Source organism: Coccomyxa subellipsoidea (assembly GCF_000258705.1).
Source record: "Coccomyxa subellipsoidea C-169, whole genome shotgun sequence".
Taxonomy (NCBI): domain Eukaryota; kingdom Viridiplantae; phylum Chlorophyta; class Trebouxiophyceae; family Coccomyxaceae; genus Coccomyxa; species Coccomyxa subellipsoidea.
Genome location: NW_005178042.1, coordinates 1,752,322 through 1,776,428, shown reverse-complemented (window position 1 = coordinate 1,776,428; position 24,107 = coordinate 1,752,322). Strand labels below are relative to the sequence as shown.

The 24,107-nt window shown below is 50.7% G+C and overlaps 4 protein-coding genes across 4 annotated transcripts; 3 read left to right on the top strand and 1 right to left on the bottom strand.

Annotated features, from left to right (window-relative positions):
- Positions 1-3,193: 3,193 nt before the first annotated feature.
- On the top strand, positions 3,194-3,938 carry COCSUDRAFT_83451 (hypothetical protein; the record flags this gene model as incomplete). The annotated part of the gene is made up of 4 exons (XM_005652318.1): positions 3,194-3,245; positions 3,432-3,504; positions 3,593-3,644; positions 3,834-3,938. The coding sequence occupies 4 exons, from the start codon at positions 3,194-3,196 to the stop codon at positions 3,936-3,938; spliced, it is 282 nt and encodes a 93-aa protein (XP_005652375.1).
- A 1,942-nt stretch (positions 3,939-5,880) lies between these two features.
- Positions 5,881-7,180, top strand: COCSUDRAFT_55378 (hypothetical protein; the record flags this gene model as incomplete). The annotated part of the gene is made up of 3 exons (XM_005651849.1): positions 5,881-6,207; positions 6,489-6,629; positions 6,923-7,180. The coding sequence occupies 3 exons, from the start codon at positions 5,881-5,883 to the stop codon at positions 7,178-7,180; spliced, it is 726 nt and encodes a 241-aa protein (XP_005651906.1).
- A 2,172-nt stretch (positions 7,181-9,352) lies between these two features.
- On the top strand, positions 9,353-20,683 carry COCSUDRAFT_39055 (hypothetical protein; the record flags this gene model as incomplete). The annotated part of the gene is made up of 13 exons (XM_005651848.1): positions 9,353-9,461; positions 9,850-9,962; positions 10,238-11,092; positions 12,899-13,095; positions 13,301-13,739; positions 13,946-14,138; positions 16,157-16,345; positions 16,385-16,509; positions 17,291-17,315; positions 17,470-17,557; positions 19,392-19,416; positions 20,011-20,176; positions 20,295-20,683. The coding sequence occupies 13 exons, from the start codon at positions 9,353-9,355 to the stop codon at positions 20,681-20,683; spliced, it is 2,913 nt and encodes a 970-aa protein (XP_005651905.1).
- Positions 20,684-20,958: 275 nt separating this feature from the next.
- Positions 20,959-22,617, bottom strand: COCSUDRAFT_31988 (hypothetical protein). The gene is made up of 5 exons (XM_005651847.1): positions 22,420-22,617; positions 22,162-22,314; positions 21,716-21,995; positions 21,462-21,578; positions 20,959-21,273 (listed from the first exon to the last, which is right to left on the bottom strand). Exons 1-5 carry the CDS (start codon positions 22,584-22,586, stop codon positions 21,181-21,183), a joined length of 810 nt encoding a protein of 269 aa, XP_005651904.1. The 5' UTR covers positions 22,587-22,617; the 3' UTR covers positions 20,959-21,180.
- Between the last annotated feature and the right edge of the window lie 1,490 nt (positions 22,618-24,107).

Below are 24,107 nucleotides of genomic sequence, written 5' to 3'. Positions count from 1 at the left end.
TTGGTGGCAGTTCTGCGGCCCCTGCGCCAGCAAGCTTGCTGGGAGGTGGCCGCCCAGCTCCTGTGGCATCAGGTTCTGTTCCTGCACCAATGGCGGCCAGGGGCAATGCTGCTGTAGAAAAGAAGAGCGCAAAGAGTGATCCTTTCGCAGACTTGCTAGGTTGAGTAGCGCAAACCCTCTAGGACTTTCTATTGTGAGAAGATTTGTGTATCAGGGGTGTGGGTATGTCGGATTGAGAATTGTCATGCAAGCCAATCTAGTCACTAGACATGCAGGTGTGGCACCATGAAGAGAATTATTTGGTACTGTAATGGTCTGTCCTTGCATTCCGCTTTCCATCGACACATAAGTCTGCTATTACACATATACTTGGACGTGATAGCATCCGCAGCTGCCCAGCACTATCTCTGTGACAGCCCAGCCTGGGACATTGTCAAAATATGACGGATCAGTCTTACATATACAAATGCCCTGCAAATGCTTCAGAACTGCTCCGAGCCACCTTACCACAACAAGATTCAACCCTCAACATCTTTATCCCTGGACCCTCTGTCTATAGACTAGCTAGAGCAGCTCCTCAATTGAGTTGCAGCCATGCCATGGCTAACAAGGCGGCTACAATAGCGAGGCAGCCCTTCCTCCTTCATTGGCGCTCGCTCTGTCTTCATGTCTGCATTCTCTCTTGGCCTGATAGCATCACTCGGGCTTTATTGAACCATAGCGATCTTCGGCATATTGCGCAGCGTCTTCTATAATTTCCCTTACTTCAGCCAGTTTCTGCTTTTCTGCTGCATTCTTTATTGCCTTTGACATCTCTGCAGGTGTGGCCTGGCGGTATACGCATGTCTCTGCAATGCGGCCATCGTCAAATGTGAGCAGGCTAATGCCGCTCGAAGTGTGAGCCCTGCTTCCGAAAGTGCCGCTCATTTTCCAGTGCACAAACACCTGCACGTATGCACTCGAAGGCTCCCTGATGTGTCTGACAACTTCTGGAACAAAAAATCATTCACCGCAGATATGAGTTCTGAGAAGTCTGCAGCAGTCATGTGTGTCCCTGAGCATGTGCCCACCTTGCTGCTGTCTGGACATGCGCACGCCTCTGTCACCTGAAATTTAATGTCAGGATATATTTCCTTGAAACGCTGGATGCCTCCAACAAGCTTCTCACGTCCCACTCCAGGGTTTTCCTGGAACCGTTTGCTGTCATTTGAAGAGAATACATTATCTCTGGGCCTCAAGATATTGTGGAATAAAAATACATAGTAGTTACCTGCCAGACTATATCACGCTGGATGTGCTCCTCGGCCACAAGGCTCTCCAAGAGCGCGACGTCCCCTCCCCATGCCACCTCGTAAAACTACAGATGAAATCCGTCAGCTTGAGCAGTATTAGTGTGAAAATATTGATATATAACGTACTATCAAGCAATACCTTGGAAGTAGCAGGCTCACCTGAATAGATTTCGAAAGCATTTCATTCCTGCATCACACCTTGTCTTTAGCGTCCAGAGGTGGTGAAATCCTACTTTGGTCCAGGAAACTCTGCATTTCATTTTTTACCTTTTCAAGGCTGCAGAAAGTTTGCCAACGTGCCGACTGCGCCTGTGATGGTGACACTTTTGTTGGATCGGAGGTGGCCAGATCGCATTGTAGGGAGGACTCCATAGAGAAGAGAATGTGCTGATCAGTTGCTTCTGCATTCTCTTATCGACCTTGTGAGCATGATTTCCACGATGTAAGTAGGACCATCAAGAGAGCTGTTGTGCAATTGGCTTGGACATTTTGAGCCAGCTTAAGCCTAAACAGGTTCCGGAAGTTACGACTGTGAAAGCACAGCTGTCGAAAGGGATGAAGGTTGCCGCGATCTGGCTTTGCATCTAAATTTCAGCTCTTCGGGTCCGTTTAAAAGGAGAGCCGGTGTTGGAAATATCTGATTCCGCAACAAAGACACTCCTGGACGCCTTCTTGTTCGGGTACATCGCCCCTGCTTTCGGAATAGCCCTTTTCATCAGCCTTCTACATAGACAATTATTGCTTGGATGTAAGAAATCTCATATGTTGAGATCTGGAAGCTCAGCATGTAGGAAGAAACATAAACTTTGCCACGATGCCTCGTCAGATATGTGATGATAATACAAAATTCTTCAAAATCACAGTGATCTCAATTGCAGGTTTGGAGAGGATTCAATTGATTTAATACAGTATAATATATTAAGCAATGGCACCGAAAAGGCAGAGAAAAGAAGTCCACAAAGCAACGGAGGAGGCTCTTATTCCTGTAGATCAAGCTCTCCAAGCTCACCGTATCACTCTTCAGGGAGGAGGCCAGGGCATACTTCTTGGATTTCGAGTGCCCAAGGTACTATGTGAACCATAGTTGATGAACAAATTGCCGGCAGCAGCGTTTTGCATTATTTCTCATGGACCTGATCAAGATTCTTGTGCAGGATTACTTTCTAGCTACTGGCGCGGGTGATACCAACGAGGTGAGCTGTAGCTCATATGAATTAAATTTTTCTTACTATGCCCTAGCGCAGCATGTAGCCCCTTGCTTCATTAAAAAATTAACATACTCTGTGCAAACCAGGGTGGGGGTACTGATCCCTGGGAGACTGGCTCTTATGATTTGGCCCTTGAGGAGGCAGGCATTGAGAACTTCAATGTGGTGGCATACACCTCTGTCATACCCGCAGGCACGTTCAAGCAGCCAATGTTGCATGCTTCTGTCTGCAATGTCTTCTGGTGGTTTGGTCTGATTGAAGTAGCATGCAACTTCAATGGGTATGTGATACCAAATGTGACAATGAGAAATCTTGCCGTTTACAGAGGCCACAGAAGTGAAGTACCAGGATGTAAAGAAGACGTTTCACCATGGTAGGAATCTCCTCCAAAAGATATCTGAACCGACACTTGACATCATCATTTTGTGCGAATGAAGAGGTCAGGCTTCCGCTGGTCCTCCTTGCCTGATGAGTCCCTCTGCTGTGGTGCAGGCGCAGTGCTCGAGACAATCATGGCCAAGATGGATGGCGTGCAAGGGGACAGAATCTCTGCAGGCGATACCCCTGTAGATCACCTGTTCTCATGTCCTCAAGATTGCTATATCTCTGATTGATGTTGGATGGCATTCAGTTTCACCATCTCTGAACTCCAAGTCAAGCACTGTTGTGTCTGTGCCTGCAGGTGTTGCTCTGATGAAGGTTCGCAGGCTGTCTGATGGCTATGTGATTGGAGGCTGGGCTGCAGGTAAACTTGTTTCTCTGTTCTGTTCAACCTGGCTTGTCCTGCTGCACATGTTTACGGTTTGTAATGGTTGGAGGTTGGGCTGCAAGTAACCTTGTCTCTCTGTTCTGTTCAACCTGGCGTGTCCTGTTGCACAAGTTTACGGTATGTTCTTGTTCAAAGTGAGAGGAAGATGATGGTGTTCTGCAGAGTACAAAGGCCATGCCGATGAGGAGGGCGTGAAGAAAGTTCTCAAGAGCGACCTTGATGGAATGTTCAAGAGGTGCGCGTTTACAGCATGCAGCAGAAGTCAATGCATGGACCTGACTCGCTGGCAGGAAATTGCTGACATTTGTTTGCCTTCCTGGCAGACGATTCCCAAAGGACGATCACGAGATGTTTGAATTGAAGTACATTGTGAGGGTAAGCCCTCTTCCCGGTGCAATGCTGAAGTTTCCACAACCTCACAGTATTACTATACTTGTGGCCCAATACTGGCATTATCACTGCTTAAGCTGGAGAGATTTGCTGTCCAGCACTGGCTCTAGGCAGACTGAACAGGAACGTACAAGTGACTCCCATGTGCTCATGTGGGAGCCATGCCTTCTGCAGGTGCATGAGGTGGAGAACAGCTATGGCACGGTCCTTTCCTCCATCTGCTTCTGCTCCTTCATCTACCCGATCGCGACTCCATCTGTGCCGTCTGAGCAGTCCTGATCATGCGCAGCCATGTTCGCTGGTCCTGCGAGCGCTGAAATGATGAAACAAACAGAGCTGCGGCAGCAAATTGCACTGATTCATTGCAGTGAGTCTGTGCAAGTGACCTCAATCAGCACACAAGCCTGGCCTACATTTTCAGTGGTGCCATGGCCGCCGTTCAGATTGGACTGAGCAAGACCATGGCGGAATTGCAGCCTGGTTAGACATGGTAGTCTTTGCACCTCCAAGCTCTCAGCTATGGAAAGCGCGCATATCCAAAGATTCTGTATTGAGATATCTGGATGTTTGCGAAGCGTGAGATACTGTGGGTATACTATGAGCTACGTAGAGCATGTAGAAAGGTTCTGTCTTGAGGTCCTGCATATTCCAGATCAACTGACATTCTCAATCAATCAATGACCTGGCCCACTCCTTTGAGGATTGGGGGGATGACTGCATTTGGCTCTTACTCACCCCTCACATGTGCGATGCATGCATGCATGCGATCCAGCGAATGCCTGAAGGGAACTTCGGTGCGCTCACGCTCGTCTTGCATTTCTTCGTTTGAGTGCCTTGTGCCTCTCAAAATATTGGAAAGCTTATACACGGCTTGAAACTGTTTTGCAGAGGACTTGTGGGAGCTCTGTCAAAAAAGGTCGAAAATACAAGCCAAACATTCACGCCACGGTCGCAATAGCACTTGGCTCAAACTTCCTTTCCATCCTTCGGACAGCACAGATTGCTCGACAGCCTGCAAATGACCGACGAGGATTCCGCTTTGCTTCCGAACAATCCGTGGGATGACCTTCCGCAGGAGCTCTTGGGGCAGGTACAGGCGTCACTTGGTGGTTTGCTAAAAAATTTGAAATTTCTCAGTCCTTGCTTTTGGCAAACGCGTTGCATGCAAGGATTGCATTTCTTCATGACAGGACCATGGGTGCACCAGACTTGTGCATCCCTGCATAATCAGCATGACCAGGCTACCTGTCGTACAGGATTTGAACACAGTTCTCCAGGGACAGGACTGGTGCCTCCCTCTGGGTCAAGAATACATACAAGAACAGCCCCCTGCAGCAGACGCCATTGACCTTGAAGAGCCTGTGACCCAGCAAGAGGATGCACGTATTGAAGTGCTGAGATCCTACATATCATCTAAAGGTGATGCCCACTGCTTCCTTGAAACTCGCATGTACATGCTCATTACTCCCCCCTTGCTTTCATGGTGCACCGTCTTGTAAATGCCAATGTCCCTGTCAATAGAGTGCCAGATGTTGGTGCGAACAGAAGCTGAATTTAAGATGTACCGGAGTGGCATTTCTGGCAGGTGGCTACCTGACAAGAGGCTGGTCAGAGAAAGTCTGTGTGGGGAATAAGAACAGGCGCTCGCGTTATTGGATACCACCAGATGTAAGTCTCCAGTCAAGTGCTGCTCCGAGCACATGCATGTTGTGAAATGAACCACCCCATGCTTCCTGATCCATGACAGCTGCTGTGTGACGTCGTCCAGGACTTTTCGCCCCTAAATGGAGGGCACCGAAAGTCCGCTTATGCGTCTAAGACAGACGTGGCCCGCGCAATGGGGCTATTGATCGAAGGCAGCCAGCTACCAAATGGAGGGGTAAAAAAGAAGCGGCTGCGCAAACCCCGTGCCAACAGAACACGCAAAAATCCTGGTGCATCCCATCTACCTTACAAGAAATGCATGCTGCAAAGCTTTCATGCAACTCGCGGTCGCAGCTAAATAGGCATTACTCCTTGCCCATCCATAGCTAATGCGTGTGTCCCTATCCATGCTCTTACAGCATCAGAATTGCCACTGCACACTGCTGTATAAGGGAGAAAAGAAATTGTTTGACGCTATTCCAAAGAGGTGTTCAAGAGAGCGTGTCATGGACTGACTATACATCTATTCAGTCTCTCAAAGCACAGATGCTTGACTGCAGATGCTGCGTCTCTGGCGATGTGCAATGTGAGCCGCCAGAGGGCCCCTGCAGGGCCTGACAGTGCAGGCAATCCCCTAGCAGCAGACCCACCGCAGCTGCCGGCAGCTGCTTGCCAGACAGAAGTCATGCATGCTTCACCCGCTGCGCTGACTGCAGCACCGGCACTGCTGGGAAATTGCTTTGGCTGCAAGGACAGCACGAGGGCAATCATTGAGGAGCTGCTGCAGAAGGACAGGGACCTTGAAGCAGCGCAGTCCCAGATCCAGTCCATGCATGAGCACGTCAGGGTGGTTACTGCAAAATCAGAGGCCCAAGAAGCCACAAATGGCCAGCTCACAACACAGGTGCTCATCACTTTCCCAGTATCGCAGTCACATTTTCATGCTGATGGCTTGCGACGATAAAGTCAGGTGCTGCCATGCGATTCTGTCTCTGTGTCTGCTCAGAAGGCTGATCGCCAGTCCCATTCACGTAAACTGGGTTTGTATCTTCTTCGGATTCCACAGTTTTGATCTCTACCATTCACAATGACACAATGGGCGCTTTGGGTCGCCATCGGAGTTTCTCAAGGCATGCATGTCTATCGCATATACAGCAGGCATCAGCATGTGTGTGGGTTTGGCAGGTGGGCAAGCTTAAGGAGGCCCTGGCGCAGAAGGAGGAGGAGCTGGCAGAGCTGCAGGTGCTGCACATGCAGGCACCGGACCTGGAAGATCTGCACAGCCAGCTGGCAGACCTGCAAAGAGATGTGGACAGAATGGACGAGGTATCATTCTGAAGCTCCAGAACCGATAGTTGGCACTGCATGCTACTTCAAACATGGGTATACATGTGCAATTATGTTACCCCTAACATTGTCTTCTGAACTTGCTGAAGGAAACTTTAACTGCACTTTTTCTGGTCAGCTGCCAAGCATGTCTTGTGAGCTTGTGCAAGTTACAGGGCAGCGACCGCTCCAGACATGACGCCTTGTGTTTGTGTGCTGCATAAGGATCAGTTATTGCCGAGATGTTCACATCTGTGCTGTTTTTATGGCAGGAAATGCAACAAATGGTACAGGAGGGTGAGGCGCGCACGGCAGAGAAAGTGCAGCTGCAGGCAGAGGATATGGACTTGAAATCAGAGAATGGCAAGCTGCAAGCCGAAAATGAGCAACTGCGAGCCAAGCTGAATGACATGGAGGAGCAGGCAGCAGCCAAGTGCAATGCGCAAGATGAGGAGAGTGAAATGCTGGCAGCAGTGTTTAGGGTCATCAGTGCATCAGTCAAGAAGGCGCCCCAGCTGAAGGACACGCTGATGAGCGCCCTGGCCTTGTAATCACTACTATCGGTAGTTTACTGGTACCAGAAAAGGGGAGCGCAGGGAAGCCTCTGTCCAGCATGCAGGATAGGATTTGTACGGTGAGCATCTGCAAGAAAAAAGGGCAAGTAATGTTCTGCAGCCGCGGACAGGCATCAAGGAGGCAGGGGAGTTGTGAGAGTGCAGAGCAAGAACAATTTCCTCCAAGTGCTTCTGCTGCTGCACACCTTTGATGGTTCCAGTACGTGTAATTTGATTCATTGCGAGAGCTCCAGCAGATGAGATGGTCGACTTGTAGCTGCATTGCCAATACGGCTGTGCTTCTACATTACCTTCTGGAATTTCCTGTTTGATCAGCTCATCAGGTAGCAAATACTTGTGCGCGAGGAAACCTCGTTTCCTTGTACTTTATCCCTCCATACTAAATTGAGGGCAGTTGGGATTGAGCAAGCCCTAGATTTTCCTGCCTAGTTGTTTCAATTGCAGCCTGTTTGGAACTAGCCTAGGATTTGCGCTGAAGCATTTTCAAGGCCTAGTCTGAGATTGGAACAAGGTCCTTGAGCGTACCTCCAAGGACTGCTTGGAAGATTCTTAGAGATGGACCTGCACATCTGGCCCAGTATGCCGCTGGTAAGATTGATGTATGCTTCATTGAAATGAGGACCATGATCATTGTTTGTGCACTTCTGTAATGGCATGAACGGCACTTTTAGCAACTCAACATGCATATGATAGTGCTGAATTGAGGACGCTTGAACCACGTTGACGTCAGTGCATGCAATGTGGGGTCTGCAAGGCAATCCCTTTTTTTTTGACGCTTGCACTGCCTTAAGGCTAGGTAAGGCAAGCCAGTATGTGAGTGCATGCTCTCTAGTTCCTTCCAGACACCCGAATATCTGGCATGACTGACGCTTTGATGGAAATTATGTGAGGGCCTGATAAGGCCCTGGAGTGGTCCAAGAAAAAGGGTACTTGCATCAATGCATCGAGATATCTATTCTGCTCCTACACGATGCAAGGGATCCTGTCCTGTTTGACAATAAAAACTCAATCCGAGATCACGTTCTAAATTCGGAAAGGCAACCCGCTTGAGCTTGTACGTTCTCCCGACCTTCTAATAGCACCTATCTTGCCATCAAACATCGTCTAGAAAAAACACAAAATCTATGATTCGTGGATTCGTGGGTTTCGTTGCCTCGACTGAACAAAAGGTTAGCGATTTCACAATTTACCCAACGCGTTGGCCTCCAATTTTCAGCAAATGTCTCAGGTGCTGCTTCGTCAATGCCATTGCAGGCAAGATTTTAGCAGTTATTCAAAGCTCACCCACAAATAAGCTTTGGATAATGTCTCCTCCGGACCTCCTTCGGCAATCTGTGCCAGCAGCAGGGCAGCTGTCTTCAGGCAGAAAGCGTCGCAGCAGCCTGGAGAAACTGAATGACTTTATCAAAGGGCTTGGTGTGTCACCTACTTCCCTTAGAAATGTGCTGCATGCATCAACACACAAATATTGAGCTTACTTTTCGATTGTAGCCCTTATGGCTACCCAGGCACCTTCATCTGCATCTGAAGAGCCGTGTCCTCTGGAAAATTAGTCAGGAAGTTTACAGACATCCCTACTCCGGCGCAGGTGGTCAGCTCGCGGATGGTTGGGTTAGGGATAAGCAGAGACTGCCAAACGGACATTGCTTTGTCCCTCCCAAGGTAACACTACTATGCATATGCATGCATGCATGCATTATGAGAAAATGCGCCTACATTTTTTAAGGCATGGAACGAGATACGCTTCCTAAACTGCTGGCTACTTTGTGCTGAGTCGTTGTCTCGCTTTTTCAGGAATTCATTTCACCAAGTGGACAGCCCTCTGCGTCGTATTACCTGACCAGGGGTGACGTTGCGCGTGCAATGGGATTTGCAAAGGCTGATATTGCCAAGGCACTGGGACTTGACCTTCAGCAGATCACTGCCACAGCGCCCACTCTGCAGCGCAGGATTTCAGATATTGTCAAGGACAAGTCGGCAGGTGAACATATGGTCTTCTCCTTCATCTCTGTTATTCGACATGACTTTGAAGATCCTGCATTGCAGGCTGTGGCCCATGTACGGAGGGTTACACATCATGGCCTTACTTATAAAGAGGTCCAACCAAACGGTGTTTTGACAGATGCAGGCATGCTTGAGGATGATCCAATGCTTGGCAGTCCTGGCAAAGTTCCTCCAGGGGACAAGAAGGGAAAGCCCACTGCACTGTCCGAAGAGGCGCAGCTTGTCAAGCTGCAGCAGTACATTCAGAAGAAGGGTGCTGCACCGACCTTCCCAAGCAGAGATCCAACATCCTTCCTTTCTGTCTTGGGTGCTTGAGTGTGTTGATGGATGCTGACCATCAAGCCTAATACATTAAGCAGATAAGTTGAAGATGAAGACCACTTCGTGTTTGTCTGCCCCCAAATTATGACGATTACCAGAAAGTGCTCAGAGCTATTTTGGTTCTGCACCACCTTGTTTCTATGCATTTCTGGGCCAGAACAGTATACTGATTGCCAATTCTTTGATGGAATGCAGACACATGAGAAATTTGTGACATGAAGATGGGCAGTGACAGACTGCCTACAAGACAAGTGAGCCTCAGGTGGCTCTCACATGTCTCTGAAATGAAACTACAATAAACTCATTACTGGAATGAGCAGGAGAAGAAGCTGGTGAGGCTGTGGTGCTAGAGCCCGGCTGGAAAGTGAGCCGCACCCAGCGCACTTCAGGCAAGACCGCTGTGCAGTACGACTACTACTACAATCCCCCGGAGGTGTGCTTCCCACCATCTCCTTCCAACTTGCTTGCACAGACATCATCTGTTCTAATCATAAGTAGTGCACGGTTTTCCTGCCAGAGGCAAGATGCGTCTGCAGGCAAACAGCAGGTACAGGCTGCCACCTATCCTTGATGGACCTGCCAGATCCAAGCAAGAATCAATCAACCAGGGGCAAGGCGCTCAGTACTTTCCCTGCCCCGCTATCAAATTGAGCTTGATGCCGGCAATATGTGTCCAATGGTCGCTGAGTCATGACATTCCCTTTGCAGGAATTTGTGGCCGTGGGCAAGTACCAGGGCAGGTACAGGTCACTGAAAGAGGTCGCGCGCGCGTACGGCCTGGAAAAACATGATGATGCGCCCGAGCTGCCGGCCAGAACCGTCCAGGCAAAGCGCCGCTGCAGCTCAGTCTATGCAGCGCCTCCCCTGCCCAATTGGGACCGCTCCAAACGCCGCTCAGCCGGCCGCTGCGAGCGGAGCACTCCCTGGACATCTCATGTCCTCGTGACTAACGATGACATGAGCTGCGGACGTGGCACCTTTGGAGAGGAGGGCAGGGCCGCTGAGCAGCCTGATCAGGCCCTGGGCCAGGGAAGCGGGGTGGCTGAGCAGCCTGATCAGGCTGCTGGAGTCAAGCTGGAGCCCTCAGAGAATGCAGATGCAGGTGCCCTGAAGCAAGAAGCTGCTGCAGAGGCTCAGACTGGGCAGCAGGATTCCAAGGATGCAGAAGCTAGCGCAGAACTAGCGGTCATAGATCTCGTCACTTCTGCTGCACCAGAGAAACAGTATGCACAGCCAGTTGATCCAGATGCAGTGCCAGCAGCGGAGATCGTCAGTCTGCTGTCTGACTCAGAGCAAGAGATTGAGCAGGCGCACATTCTTGACAAAGACATGCCAGCCAACGAGTGCCAGCTTGGCAGTCCAGAAACTAAACCATCCAGTCTGTCCAGCTCCGCTCTGCAGCAGAATGGAGTGCACAGCGACCTTGCAACAGACAGCAAGCACATGCAGAGCAGCGGGAAGCATGCAGTGCTGAGCCCCAGAGATCCCCGCCGCAGGTTCTTTGGCATGCCAGCAGCCCTGGATGACAGTGAGAAGCACAACCAGGAGGCTCTGAGGGAGCAGGTAGGGTTCCTCACAAGGGTGACTGAGGGAATGGCGAGAGATCTAGAGGAGTACAGGAGCCAGCTCAGGGATGTGAGTTCAAAGCTACCAGAGTGCTCTTAGCTGCTCTGTCTGCACCAGGAGACACACATTGTTTCAGATATGCCAGACATCTGTTCCTCGTCACATGTGAGACCTGTTTGCCCTCTGGTGAACATTGAACTCGCAAATAAAAATATCAGGCGAACCCCAACATGTGTGCACCTTGGGATCATGATCATATCCTGTGAGCTTGCGTTACAGGATATGAACTCCTTGGTATGAGAAGCACCGAACAGCAAGATCATCTTCCCACTTGCCAGCTTTTTTAAGCGTGCTGCAAACCTCGTTATTCTACATGCAATGTTTGTGTTGGTGGCATTGCCACTTTGCTTTCAAGTTTATTGCCTTCTGTGTACTGGGATGAAGCAACAAGCGTGCCCACCAACCCTTACCATCCCTTAGAAGTGGTAAAAGGCATGACTTTTGCAGGAAATTGATGCTTTGTTCTTGCAGTGGCATGTGCCCAATTCTTGAAAGATGTGCAGCTGGTTGCATGATTGCCTTGATTCTAAATACGACCCTGCATTTGCTGGACTGTAATGTTAATGCAGTCACGCCTGCCTTCTGGCAGAGTTTACCAGACAGGTAACCTTGTCAATGTACCAGCATGAGGTAGGAGACAGCTTGCAACTGTTTGCATGCATGGTGGCCGTGTGGTGGCCATCAATGGCAACCATCCATGGAATGCTTGCCGCACATAAAGCTCTTGTGAGCGGTGAGCTTCGTGCACTAAACGTTGAGCTCGAGCCAGTGTGTCGTTATAAAAAGATATTAAATATGTCAAAGGTGTACAGCATGGCATGCATGCATCCTGAGAGTTTGAATCTGAAATGTGGCAGGCGACTCCAAATTTGGCACACCGTCTCCCTTCCTCTTCTCAAACGGCTTGAAGCTCGGACAGACTCATTTGGGCTGGAGCGCACGGTCGGGAAAGCGCAAAGCCAATTAGCATTATATCGGCTTATTCACTGAGCACTTCAACACCTCTGCATGCTCTGAAGGAATCTCCAAAGGTGCGCTGCACTTGTTGGGTTCTTTACAGCGATAAGCAACCTAGTGCATCCCAGGGCAGGATCTCACACAAAAGCCATTGATTAGAATCCGTCTGCTGGCATCGCAGCTATTTTCTAATAGAAATCAAGGTCCCCAATAGCCTGTTGAGAGTTTCGATACTATCATTAGGATCCAAGACGGCTTCGTCAGGAATGATGTGACATCGCAAGAGGAAAGGTTGGGCGATGGCAAGCGAGCTGCAGCACTCGCCTGCAATACCAGGCGGACAACGGGGAACAATATTCAACCCCAACGCAAAGCTGCTGAGTATTCACGAAGAGCTCAAGAAAGCTGGTGCGATCGCATTGAGTAGGATCCCAGGAAATTTGACTACAGTGCTTCTGATTGATCGGCTCCAAGAAGCCACCCTTGTGTCCAACTTTGCATAAGTGCAGGCAAGTCTGCAATCTTGCAGGGCTTCACCTGGCAGCTGGATGGAAGTGTGTTGGCAGACAGCGCAGCAATGGCAAAGCCTGGGATAAGAAGTACTACCCTCCAAATGTGAGCTTGCTTCCCCCATCCACCTGACAAACAGCCCCACAGCAGGACATCGCACTACAGATTTTACTGGCTACACAATAAACACGGCAGTAGGATTTCAAGCTGCCCGTGAGGGCCCCTTGTCTTCTGGGAACAACCTTCACATGCATGTGATGACATGTTGCGTTGCAGGGGTTTGTGCCTGCTTCCGGACAGCCACAGAGCTCCTACCGGTCGATCGCAGGAGTGCTGCGAGCGCATGGCCTGGATGTCAAGACCTGCGAAACACCATCACCGCCAGAAAAAGCAAAAGAAGCGGCCGAATGGTCATCTCCAGACCAGATGCCCTTCCTGAATGTCCCCAGGCAGAAGCGCGGCCGAGCGCCCAGGTGTGGCCCGGCACATTTCATCTACCCCGTTTGCCGCCAGGAAAAATCTTCCTTCCATGCATGTGAGCAACGCTGGATACATGAGTTTGTCACTGTCAAGGTCCACCAGGCAGGCTTCCAGATGCTTGGCCAGCATGACATGCAGCGGGGCTTCTAATCATCACAGCACGGCCCTTAGAACAGCTAATGTTGGTATGGTATGCAGGCACAAACGGCTTGCTGACATTCTCAGCGAGGACTCAGTGCAAGAGGATGCCGGGAATCCTGCAAAGAAGCAGCGCAGACGGCCGCACAAGGCAGAAGCAGACTCGGTGTCTGGCGTCAAAAGGGGCGGCCAGCCCGCCAATGGACAGGAGCCAAAGCGGCGGAAGAATGCTCGAACAAAAGCAACGCAATACTCTCAGGTGCCTGACGTCGCACCCAAGCCCAAGAGCATCAGCACATGGCGCCAGCTGACCATGCATCTCAGCGAGGCAGGCCAGCAGGCAGCAGACTCCAAGGGGCACGACGACGGGGAGGAGTCCTCAGAGAGCGATGGGGAGCCGCCTGAGCCACGGCCGAAGCGGCGGGACCGTCGCAAGCAGAAGAGCCAAAGCCCCCTGCAGCAGCAGGAAGTGCAGCCCAGCGTTGTGGCGCACTGTGCGGTAGGCCCGATCTGTACAGACTCTGCCGCGCATAATTTGCACTAGGGTCAACCAATCAAGCTTGAGCCCCTTACATTAGGCTTGTAAAAAGCACGGCTGTCGCCAGCCGTTGAAACTCCGCATCTAGCCACTCGGCTGCTCATGGATGATTCGTTAATTACTTCCCGCATTCATTCAGCAATTTACTAGAAGCGCTTGGCATGCAGGGGTATGCGGCAGAGGAGGAGTCCAGCAGCGATGATGACTTGGATATCTGCGGCGACCTTGAAGGCTACGGACTGGCCGGCAGCATGAGCACACAGGCGGAGTCTCTGCTGGCCAGCGGCTGCCTGGCGCCTGATCATCCTGCGCAGCCCGCTGTGTCCGAGCCTGAAATGATATCTCCTCAGCCGGCGTCTGGTCCCGTTTCTGCCAGGCAGTGGAGTGATCTGTAAGGGGTCGTTGTGTGATCATGAAGCCTGGACGACGAGCAAAGTGGGAAGCAGCCACGGGCCCAGGCTCCTTCACGCCACCTAGCAATTTTTCCAATGGGACGCTACTGGCAGTGAACAGACGCATCTGCCGCTAGCGTAGTCGGACCTGCATGCGTCCTTTCTCTTTCTGTCACCATCATCTCTCAGGAAGAGTACTGCGCAATGAATTTGGGCAGTCTTTGGGGTTCCAGCAGGAAAGGCTTTGACTAGCAGCACATAAGCAAAGCGCAGGCCTGACGCCACAAATATGCGACAAACTTGCAGATGTCTGCTATCTTCCTAATTCATAATGCTCGGCATGATTAATCATGTGCCGGCCTACCTACAAGTGTCATACCAACTTGAAGAATTACGATTTTGTGTCTAATTCTCAGCTGTGAGTGTCACAGTGCCACTGTGGCTGTATTTGGTGTGGATTTTGTTTGAGTGCTGCATGTATTGCTGGCGCACAGCCGGTTCGTCTTTCCCCAAGCACCAGAACATAGAAATGTATAAGATTTGTAATCACCAACAATGCTTAGACGTGACTGGTGATAAACAAGCGTTGCCTGTGCTGCTTAATCTTGGACTGAATTGCATAGGCCTAGGGAAAAGGAGGTAAAGAAGGGGCCTGGGCTCTAGAGATGCCCAGAGGCATTGACTTGTGCCCGAAGACGATATACTGCATGACGAGTGCCTTTGTGTGTAATTTACTGTTCCAACACTTCAGGAGGACTTCTCATGCATGCAATTGAAGCAGCGCAGCTAGCCTGTATATGGAGCTGACCTATCGGCTAGCCTAGGCTTGAATGCCTGCTCCACTTTGCAACAATTTTATCATTCAAGCCAGACGTGTGTACTAAATTAATGGAAGTTTCTAGCAGGATCTTCCAAGCACATCAGAAGGCACTCCCTAAATAAAATTTGTACCAGCAGCTTCAGTGTCTACTCCCGGAGGGGTCATGAAACAAAAAGACCATGTGTGTCGACACCAGATCGCATCCATAAGATCCGTCTTGCACACACGAAACATTGGCCATTCTGTGGATACGATCGAGGAAGTGGTTCCTGATGTCTCTGGATGACAGGCGCATATTCTTGGGATCCTGTGAGGTGCGTCTGCGGTTCCGACAGCCACCTGTTTGTTGCTGCTGCTCGTGCTTGTCATGACAAGCCAAGACACTGTTCAGCGAGTTTGCGTAATGGGTTTTTGCGAGGAGTAGGGTGCGTGCCAAAGAAATTAGATAATATAATCGCTTGCACGCGTGCAGAGAACCACGGATACGGAGACGTCAGCAGACACGAGCAGTGCAAAGCCTACGTATACAATGTCATTCTTGACAGCGGCTGCAGATTCCAAGAGCACTACTGGCGATGCGTTGCCTAGGCTGCAGGAATACATCCAATCTGTGGGTAAGCCTGGTCATATTCTGACCTGTCAGGTCACCTCCCACAGAATCATCAGGTGCATTCGGAAGAGCTTGAATGCTTTCGTGAGCTCTGGAGCATCTGCAGGGGGTGACTTGGGGCCTGGTTGGAGCTGCACAGTCACAAGATCTTCAAGAGGAACGATCTACAGGGCCATTCCTCCAGAGGTATGTCTTCTTTCACAGAGATTGTGGAGCCCATTGCTTTGAAATAAAGGAGGCACAGCATGCGTGCTGCGCAGAATCAACAGTACCACATGTTGTGCCTGCAGGGCTTCATATCAGCTGATGGAAAGCAGCCTTCAGTCATTATGGGTCTGATCAATGTTGCACGAGCACTGGGCTTGGAAGTAGAGGGTGGTCGTGGCGGTTGGCAATCTCGAACCAAACCAATGCCAAGCACAGGAGAAGGTAGGCAGGAGAATTTGGACACAGGTGACAATAATTGCCTCCCACACCAGTGAGCTAGCTGATGCTGTCCGGTATTCAATTTGACATCTGTTGTTACATGCTTAAGAATTGTTTTTGACCTTTTCAGGAGCTGGCGTGCCCACTGTGCAGCATGCACCTGCACGGCGCAAACGCAAATACACAAAGCGGCAGCACGAAACTGTGGCATACCAGCAAACGACACCGGTGCATGCATCACCAGACTGGGGGATCAGTCAGCCGCAGGCGGCTGCGCTGCCAAGCAGCGTTGAAGAAGAGACCAGCCAGGACCATGTGGGTGGGTCTGCGCTAGACACAGCAGCACTTCAACTTGCAGTGGAAAGGATCCAGGGCCTGGAAGCAGAGCTTGCCGCAGCAAAGGCCGAGCTGGCTGCAGCCAAGGCTCAGCTGGCTGACAAGGAGACGCAGCTGACAGCCATGAGCATGCTGGTCAGGGAGAGGGTGTCTGGGCGTGCAGCAGCACCCTGATGCAGAATTGAGCGGGATGCGGAGACAGGTGCAGTCAGCTTAAATAAGAGAGACGGAGGTTTCAGTGATGATGCTTTTGCAAAGAGGGACTCCTTGAACAGCCGGCAAGAATGTCGCATATGAATATTAATTACACACACACGCACAGGCATTCGTCATGGCGCACGTAGGCCCCGGCTACAATACAAAGCGTCTGGACACCCCTAGAGAGCCCTGCCCCATATTACCCAACCTCCCTCTATATTCAAATAGTACAACCATGGTGTACCACGTTCAGAGCTCAGCAATGTGGCCTGTTTGACCAGTGGCCAGGGCAACAAAAAGCAAGCTGTCGAAACCTCATCATCTGCATTGCGTGGTACTAGTCAAGCTGCATGTCTCTGGCCATCATCATGATGGCCATGATGGAATCAAAGTCGATCAAAAACGGCGATACTGGGGCTAGCTTGCGCATGCATGCATATGCTAGCATGGAAGTTTTTTCAACCAGAATACCGATTGGCTGAGCACATCGAGAAGCCTTCAAGCCAACCCAGAAGCATGGACCATCAGCATGACAGTATTTTGTGGCTTAAAAGAGAAATTTCGAAGGTTTGCATCAGCTTGGGCCTTCCAAAGGACCCTGTGACTATGAGATTGTAGAGGGCACGTGCCTTGACATCAGATCTCCCAAAAACATCGTGCATACGCAATTTGATAATTGTCCTGTCAAAAAGTGTTTGAGAACGATCTTTCTGATGTCTTTGGATGACAGGCGCATGAAATTGGCGTCCTGGGAGGTGAGCCGTCAGTTTTGACAGCGGGTCGTTTCTAGCAGCTGAGTCTGCTTGTCAAAGCAAGGCAAGCTGATCATCGGCGATCAGTCATGATGTATTTACACCGAGCATGTTGCGTAGTGGACAAGGATGAAGTCATATGCGTGCATGCGTGCAGAGAACCACGGAGACGGATACGTCAGCAGACACGAGCGGTTCAGAGCCTATGCATTTGACAGTTGCTGCAGGATCCGGAAGCACTACTCGTGAGGGATTGCCGAGACTGCAGGAATACATCCAATCCATTGGTAAAAACCTGGTCGTCCTCTGCATTTTTGGGGTCACCTCCTAGGCCTACACGTATCTAATTTTATTTTTGAGAGCTATGATATCGAAAGGGGATTTTCAAGATCTCTAGAGCACCAGCAGGTGGTGACTTGGGGCCTGGCTGGAGCTGCACGGCTGTGAAATCTGCTCATGGGACGACCTACAGGTCCATTCCTCCAGAGGTAAGTGCTCATCGGCCTGTAGCTTGTTGATGTCAACAGCTGTGTACATACTCACACGCACGAATCAGCAGCGCCAAGCTGTGCCCTGCAGGGCTTCGTGTCAGCTGATGGGAAGCAGCCCACAAAAATAATGGGTCTGATCAATGTTGGACGGGCATTGGGCCTGAAAGTGGTGGATGGGCGTGGCGCTTGGAATCGATCTCGTAATGCCACCATCCCAAGCACAGGAGAAGGACAGCAGGACAACTTGGACACAGGGGACCTGCTGTCTCCCACTCTCCCACGCAGCTCGCATGCCGATGCTATCCAATTCCCAAACTTTGGTCTGCTGTTTCTGTGCACCCCAGATGATAGTGTTTTCATTTGACTCTATGCAGAAGCTGGCCTGCCCACTGTGCAGCATGCACCTGCACAGCGCAAACGCAAGTACACAAAGCGGCAGCACGAACCTGTGGCATTGCACTCAGCCTCACAGGCGCATGCAGCATTGGATTGGGGGATCAATCAGCCTCAGGCAGCTGCACTGCCAAGCAGCTTTGAAGCAGATACCAGCCAGGACCAAGACACAGCAGCACTTCAGCTCGCAGTGGAAAGGATTCAGGGCCTGGAAGCAGAGCTCGCCGCAGCAAAGGCCGAGCTGGCTGCAGCCAAGGCTCAGGTGGCTGACAAGGAGACACAGCTGACAGCCATTAGCATGCTGGTCAGGGAGAGGGTGTCTGGGCGTGCAGCAGCACCCTGATGCAGAACTGAGCGGGATGCGGAGACAGGTGCAGTCAGCGTGGATAAGAGAGGCTGAGATTTTAGTGATGGTGCTATGCTTTTGCAGAAAGAGACTCCTTGAACAATTGGCAGCACATTGATGCAAATTTGAACGGGATGCAAAGACACGTGCAGTCACCTTGGATAAGGGTGACTGAGGAGCTCATGACGCGGCATTGCCGGAGAGATCTTCTGCCAACACAAAGATGTTTTTATCGTCTCTGATGCAATACAGGTGTCTGCCATTGGCATACAACATGAATGTTACCATCCAAGAAGACTAGGGGGCTGTGAACTGTTTGGAGTGGGTTGCACTGGCCAATGTCAAATGGGCCACATACATCATCACTGTACAATTTGCATGTAGAAAGATATTGGGTAAGAGGAGGCAGGGCTCTCTAGGGATGTCCAGATGCTTTGAGTTTGTGCCTGTGTGCGGCATGATGAATGCCTGTGTGTGCAAATACCTAATATCATGCGCCATGGAAACAGTTTCTCATGGTTGGAGGAATGCTGCGGAGCAACGGTGATATAGAGGCTAGCATGCGCATGGTAGCATGCCTCCCTTTCAACCAGAACACCGATTGGCTGTGCACATCAACAAGTCTACAAGTCAATTGCAATTCGAATGAGGACCATCAGGATGCCAGGAAGCTGAGAAATTCTATGTTGAAGGATGAAAATTGATCCAAAATGGAATCATTGACTATGAGATTATAGAAGCCACGTGCATTGACACCAGATCTCCCAAAACGTCGTGCATACACAATATGATCATTGCCCTGCCGATTAATCGTTTGAGAAAGACCTTGCTGATGTCTGTGGGGGACAGGCGCATGATATTGGGGTCCTGGGAGGTGCGCCGCCAGTTCTGGCAGCGAGTCGTTTCTTGGTCTGGTTCTGCTTGTTATGACGAGCCGAAGTGATCACCAGCGAGCTTGCATATTGGTATATGCGATGAGTAAGATGTACCTTGAAGGAGGACGATGATTGCACTGCTTGCATGCGTGCAGAGAACCACAGAGACGGAGACGTCAGCAGACACGGGCAGTGCAGAGCCCACAATATCGATGTCAAGAGCTGCTGCAGGATCCGGACGGTTTGTCCGGTATACTGGCGATGGGTTGCCTAGGCTGCAAGAATACATCCAATCTGTAGGTATGTGCCCGAGCGTTCTCTGCATTTTGGACCTGGTTTCCAAATATCTTGAGTATTAAGTATGTATTTGAATCTGAATGAAAAAAGTTGAGATCTTTAGTGCGCCAGCAGGGGGTGACCTGGGGCCTGGCTGGAGCTGCATACTCGTGAAATATGACAATGGGACAATCTACAAGGCCATTCCTCCAGAGGTGTATATTCCTATGTGGAGCCCGGTGCTGTTGAGCACATGTACAAACATGCAGACACATGAATCAGCAGCACCAAGGTCAGCACCAAGCTGTGCTCTGCAGGGCTTCCAGTCAGCTGATGGGATCCAGCACACAGTGATCACCGGTCTGGTTAATGTTGCACGAGCGCTGGGCTTGACAGTGATGGGTGGGCGTGGCAGCTGGGGGCGGGCTCGAGATGCTGCCATCCCAAACACAGGAGAAGGACAGCAGGACAACCTAGACACAGGTGACCTGCTGTCTCCCACACTCCAATACAGCCCGCATGCCGATGCTATCCAATTTCCAATTGTCCACGCTGTTTCTGTGCACCGTAGGTGATGATCATTTCGTTTGACATGTTGCAGGAGATGGCCTGGCTCCTCCGCAGCTTGGACGTGGACAGCGCAAGCGCAGGCGCAAACGAGCGCAGCAACAGTTTGAACCTGCAGCATTCCAGCACATCTCACCTGTGCATGCATCACCGGAGTGGGGCACCGGCCAGCCTCAGCTGATTCCACTGCCCAGCAGCTTTGAAGCAGAGACCAGCCAGGGTGATGTTGGAGGGGCTGTAGCAGACACAGCAGCAGTTCTTGAGTTTGCACAGGCGAGGATTGAAGGCCTGGAAGCAGAGCTCGCCGCAGCAAAGGCCGAGCTGGCTGCAGCCAAGGCTCAGGTGGCTGACAAGGAGACACAGCTGACAGCCATGAGCATGCTGGTCAGGGAGAGGGTGTCTGGGCGTGCAGCAGCACCCTGATGCAGAACTGAGCGGGATGCGAAGACAGGTGCAGTCAGCGTAAATAAGAAAAACTAAGATTCTAGTGATGGTGCTCTTTCAGAGAAGATTTTTTTCAAGAGGCGGCAGCATGTCTTGATTGTGTCTGATTACATGATGACCACAGACATGCACGATGGACAGTACCATACGATGAAGATGATGGAGCTTTGACAATTTGCGGTGGGTTCCACTGGGCAATGTCAAATGTCTGATCTTCAAATGTGGGAAATCATGGCTGCTCTTTTTGCACACAAGGCTCGAATTGGCTTTCATACATGTAAACAGCAACAAAAAGGTACTGTAGCCTTATCAGGTGCTGGTGATTGCTTATAAGTAAACCAGAGGAATGGCGCCCACAACCACCCGCAGGAAGCCTATTTTTATCTCCGTCTTACAAGGGCTCGGGCTCACGAGTGCTACCCATTCTGGCATGTGATGTTCCGCCAGTCAGTCAAGGGCATCTTGATGCACATTTGTCACGACGGCATTTTCTTAAGAAGATATGCCTCAGCATCTTCAAGGGCCTTGGCAAACGTTATTCTCGCCTCCTTCAAGTCATCATGTCGGACCTGCGTCATGACAGGCAAAGTGGCACAAGTGAGCATGTTGTCAGCCATTTTGCTGCAATTACCCCCGCAATCCTCTCACTGCCGTGCTACTACTATTGCAGGCATGCAGGCATTTCTGATCAGAGGCATTTAAGTTTCAAAGTTCTACGCTTGCATATCGGTGCCAGCACATGGTCAGGAAGTGTCACCTGGTCTGCCATTGGCGCTCTCTGCTCATGCTCTGCCAACAAGCTGTAGAGCTCATCAACATGTACAGCCTGGATCAGAACAGCAGCATACTCCTCTTGCTGCAATCTGCACACCTCCTGTTGGTAGCAACACACATAAATTTAGCGAGCAGCAGGTTCTGCATGCATGATAAGAGAGCATTGCCTTGTCATAGGATGCTGTTATGATGCTGCTGCCAGGGTGATGTAGAGTCTGAGGTGCACGGTCGCTATACCTGGAAAGAACCAAACGAATCTGTATCCTCAGGCCTGGCCAAAAGGCGGGTAGTCCTGGTACGGATCTCTGAGAGGCTCTCAACACATGCTGAGTGAGCCAGCACAACTGCATGTGCTTTCACTGCCTCTATTGCCCTTGTTACAGCAGGCATGACTAATGCCTTCATGGGCGCTATGTCAACAAACAGGCAACCTGCTCCAAAACCCTCGCTGAGCCCTGAAAAGCCTCTATGCCAGCCAACGAGTCGCTGCAGTTGGTTGTGTACATCATCTCTTGTCCTGCAGCACAATCATGCTTTGGCATGGTTGCCATGAATGAAAGGTCGACACTCAAGAAGTCCTGGCTCCTCTGTGACTGCAAGATCGTCTCATAACATGATCACCTTAATTTCTGTTGATCACCGTGCCAGACCCAATTTCAATCCTAAAGATTGCAGCAGGATACCTGATCGTTCTCAGTTCCTCATCAATAGCACAGCAGGTATCAAAGATCGTTCTTTTGTCCTCAAGTGATGCTGCGCATTCAAGCGCTGCTGCAAAGTCCCTTGATATGACTCCCTCAATGCTGAGACAAGCTCCTTTATACTCTGGCATGTCCCTAGGAAGCGCGCCGAAAAGATCATGTCAGCCATGCAGACACTGAAACATTCGACAAATGGAAGAGGTAAGAGGTATATTTTGCGCGGCCAAAAAGAAATGTCACCTGATGACATGGGAGACACTGAGTAGGCTTGGTTGCATGTCATAAAAGGGGACGAAGCTACGTGTCATTAGTAAGCGAGGACAGCTGGCAATCAGCGCAATGGCGCCCTCCACAGCATTTGTCATGATTGTGTCAGAGACGCTGAAGCCGTCAGGGCTGCATCGCATGCCCTTGTCAGGTGCAAAAGATACAGTCGTGATAAACATCCCCTGCAAACAGCGCATGCCTCAATTAGAGTGAGATAACTTGACATTTCTGCTCATCAAGGAGAACTGCAGCACTGCCTTTGAGAACGATAGATGCATGCCATCATGCTCATGGCCGATGCAAGCAGCTACCTTGGCAGCATCTACTGGCACATTGTCAGATGCCTGCAGCACTTCCAGGAGCTCTTTGACTGTGTCTACAACATGCAAAAGCAATGCCTCGGCAAGCATCATGTCTGCCAGCCGCACAAAGTTCCCCATCAGTCCCGCCTCATCCATGACACGCTTGAACGACCTGCAAAGGCATCACGCCATACTTTTAGCATGCACCCTATCCTGTTGCATGCGCACCAAGGGCCATCAATATCCTGCACCGCTGGATTGGCACAAGATGCAGCAGGTTTCAACCTGCATGCATGTACATAGGAAAGGATGCTACCTTGCTCTTTCCTGTTTTTCTGCTTTGATTGTGACCATGGCCCGAAGACTGCCCCTGAGAACATCCACCCCAGTGTCATCCGCCAGCTCAGCCATGCTGCGCACACTTTGAGCCCACTCCTTCGCCCTCTTCCCAATCACTCTGCAGATACCCTCCACCTCCTGGAAATCATTTTCAATTTGATGCCACTCCTTGAAATTGCTCAGGCTGACTGCAGCAGACGCGCATGTGATGGTGTGGCGCCAACAGTTGCACAAGCCATCACTTCCAAATTCCCTTCCAAAGTAGAGAGAGCAAAGCAAAGTCAGCGCCATTGCTGTGACGAAGGGCTGTCATTGGATTGTTGAAAAAGGGTGCCGTGCATGTACCTGTTGTGCGGTATCAATGACAGCATCCAGAGCCGGTTTCACATGCTGCTCACGGCTGGAGATCTGAAGGTCTGCCCAACGATCCACCTCGTACTGCTTGCCTAGACTTGGCAATGTTATCAATGGTACTGCCTGTCCGAGCACACAATCTTTTCAGAAGCAAAGGGACAGACCAATTATACGGACGGGGTCAGGAGTGCTCCAAGGCAACAGCTTGGCAGGGAGCTACACCTGGAGTTTCATTGAAGCTTCTGCAATGTTTTGGAGTCCCCTCAAATACTCTGGCTTGCTGACGAACGCCCGCTCTGCAATGCGGCGCCTCAATTGCTCAAACTTCAGTCTTCGAATTGCCTGCGCTTCGCCTCCACAGAGACAGGTCAAACAACTGCCAAATGCATGGGGAGCACGCCATGCGTGAACAAACAGTTGCTGAATATCAGCGTCCTCAGATACCCAAAGAGCTAATGGAAGGCTCACTTTGCGCCATTTCTGCAAGGATCTGCCAAGAACGAAGTTGCGGAAGAAGCCAAGCTGGCAGAGCCTGTCAAACTGCTTGCTTTCTCTGTCCCAGACATCAAGCGGCACGTGGTCTGACCAGCGTCCGGCAAGGATGTGGGTGACACCTAATTCTGATATATGGAAGTGCTCGTGACGGTCCAGATCCCCATCATCAGC

Coding starts and splice junctions, on each gene's coding strand:
- COCSUDRAFT_31988 (XM_005651847.1), bottom strand. CDS start 22,586: ATGCGATGCAGCCCTGACGGCTTCAGCGTCTCTGACACAATCATGACA. Junction 22,315..22,419: donor AGTGTCTCCCATGTCATCAG/GTGACATTTCTT, acceptor CGCGCTTCCTAG/GGACATGCCAGAGTATAAAG. Junction 21,996..22,161: donor GAGGAACTGAGAACGATCAG/GTATCCTGCTGC, acceptor ATTGTGCTGCAG/GACAAGAGATGATGTACACA.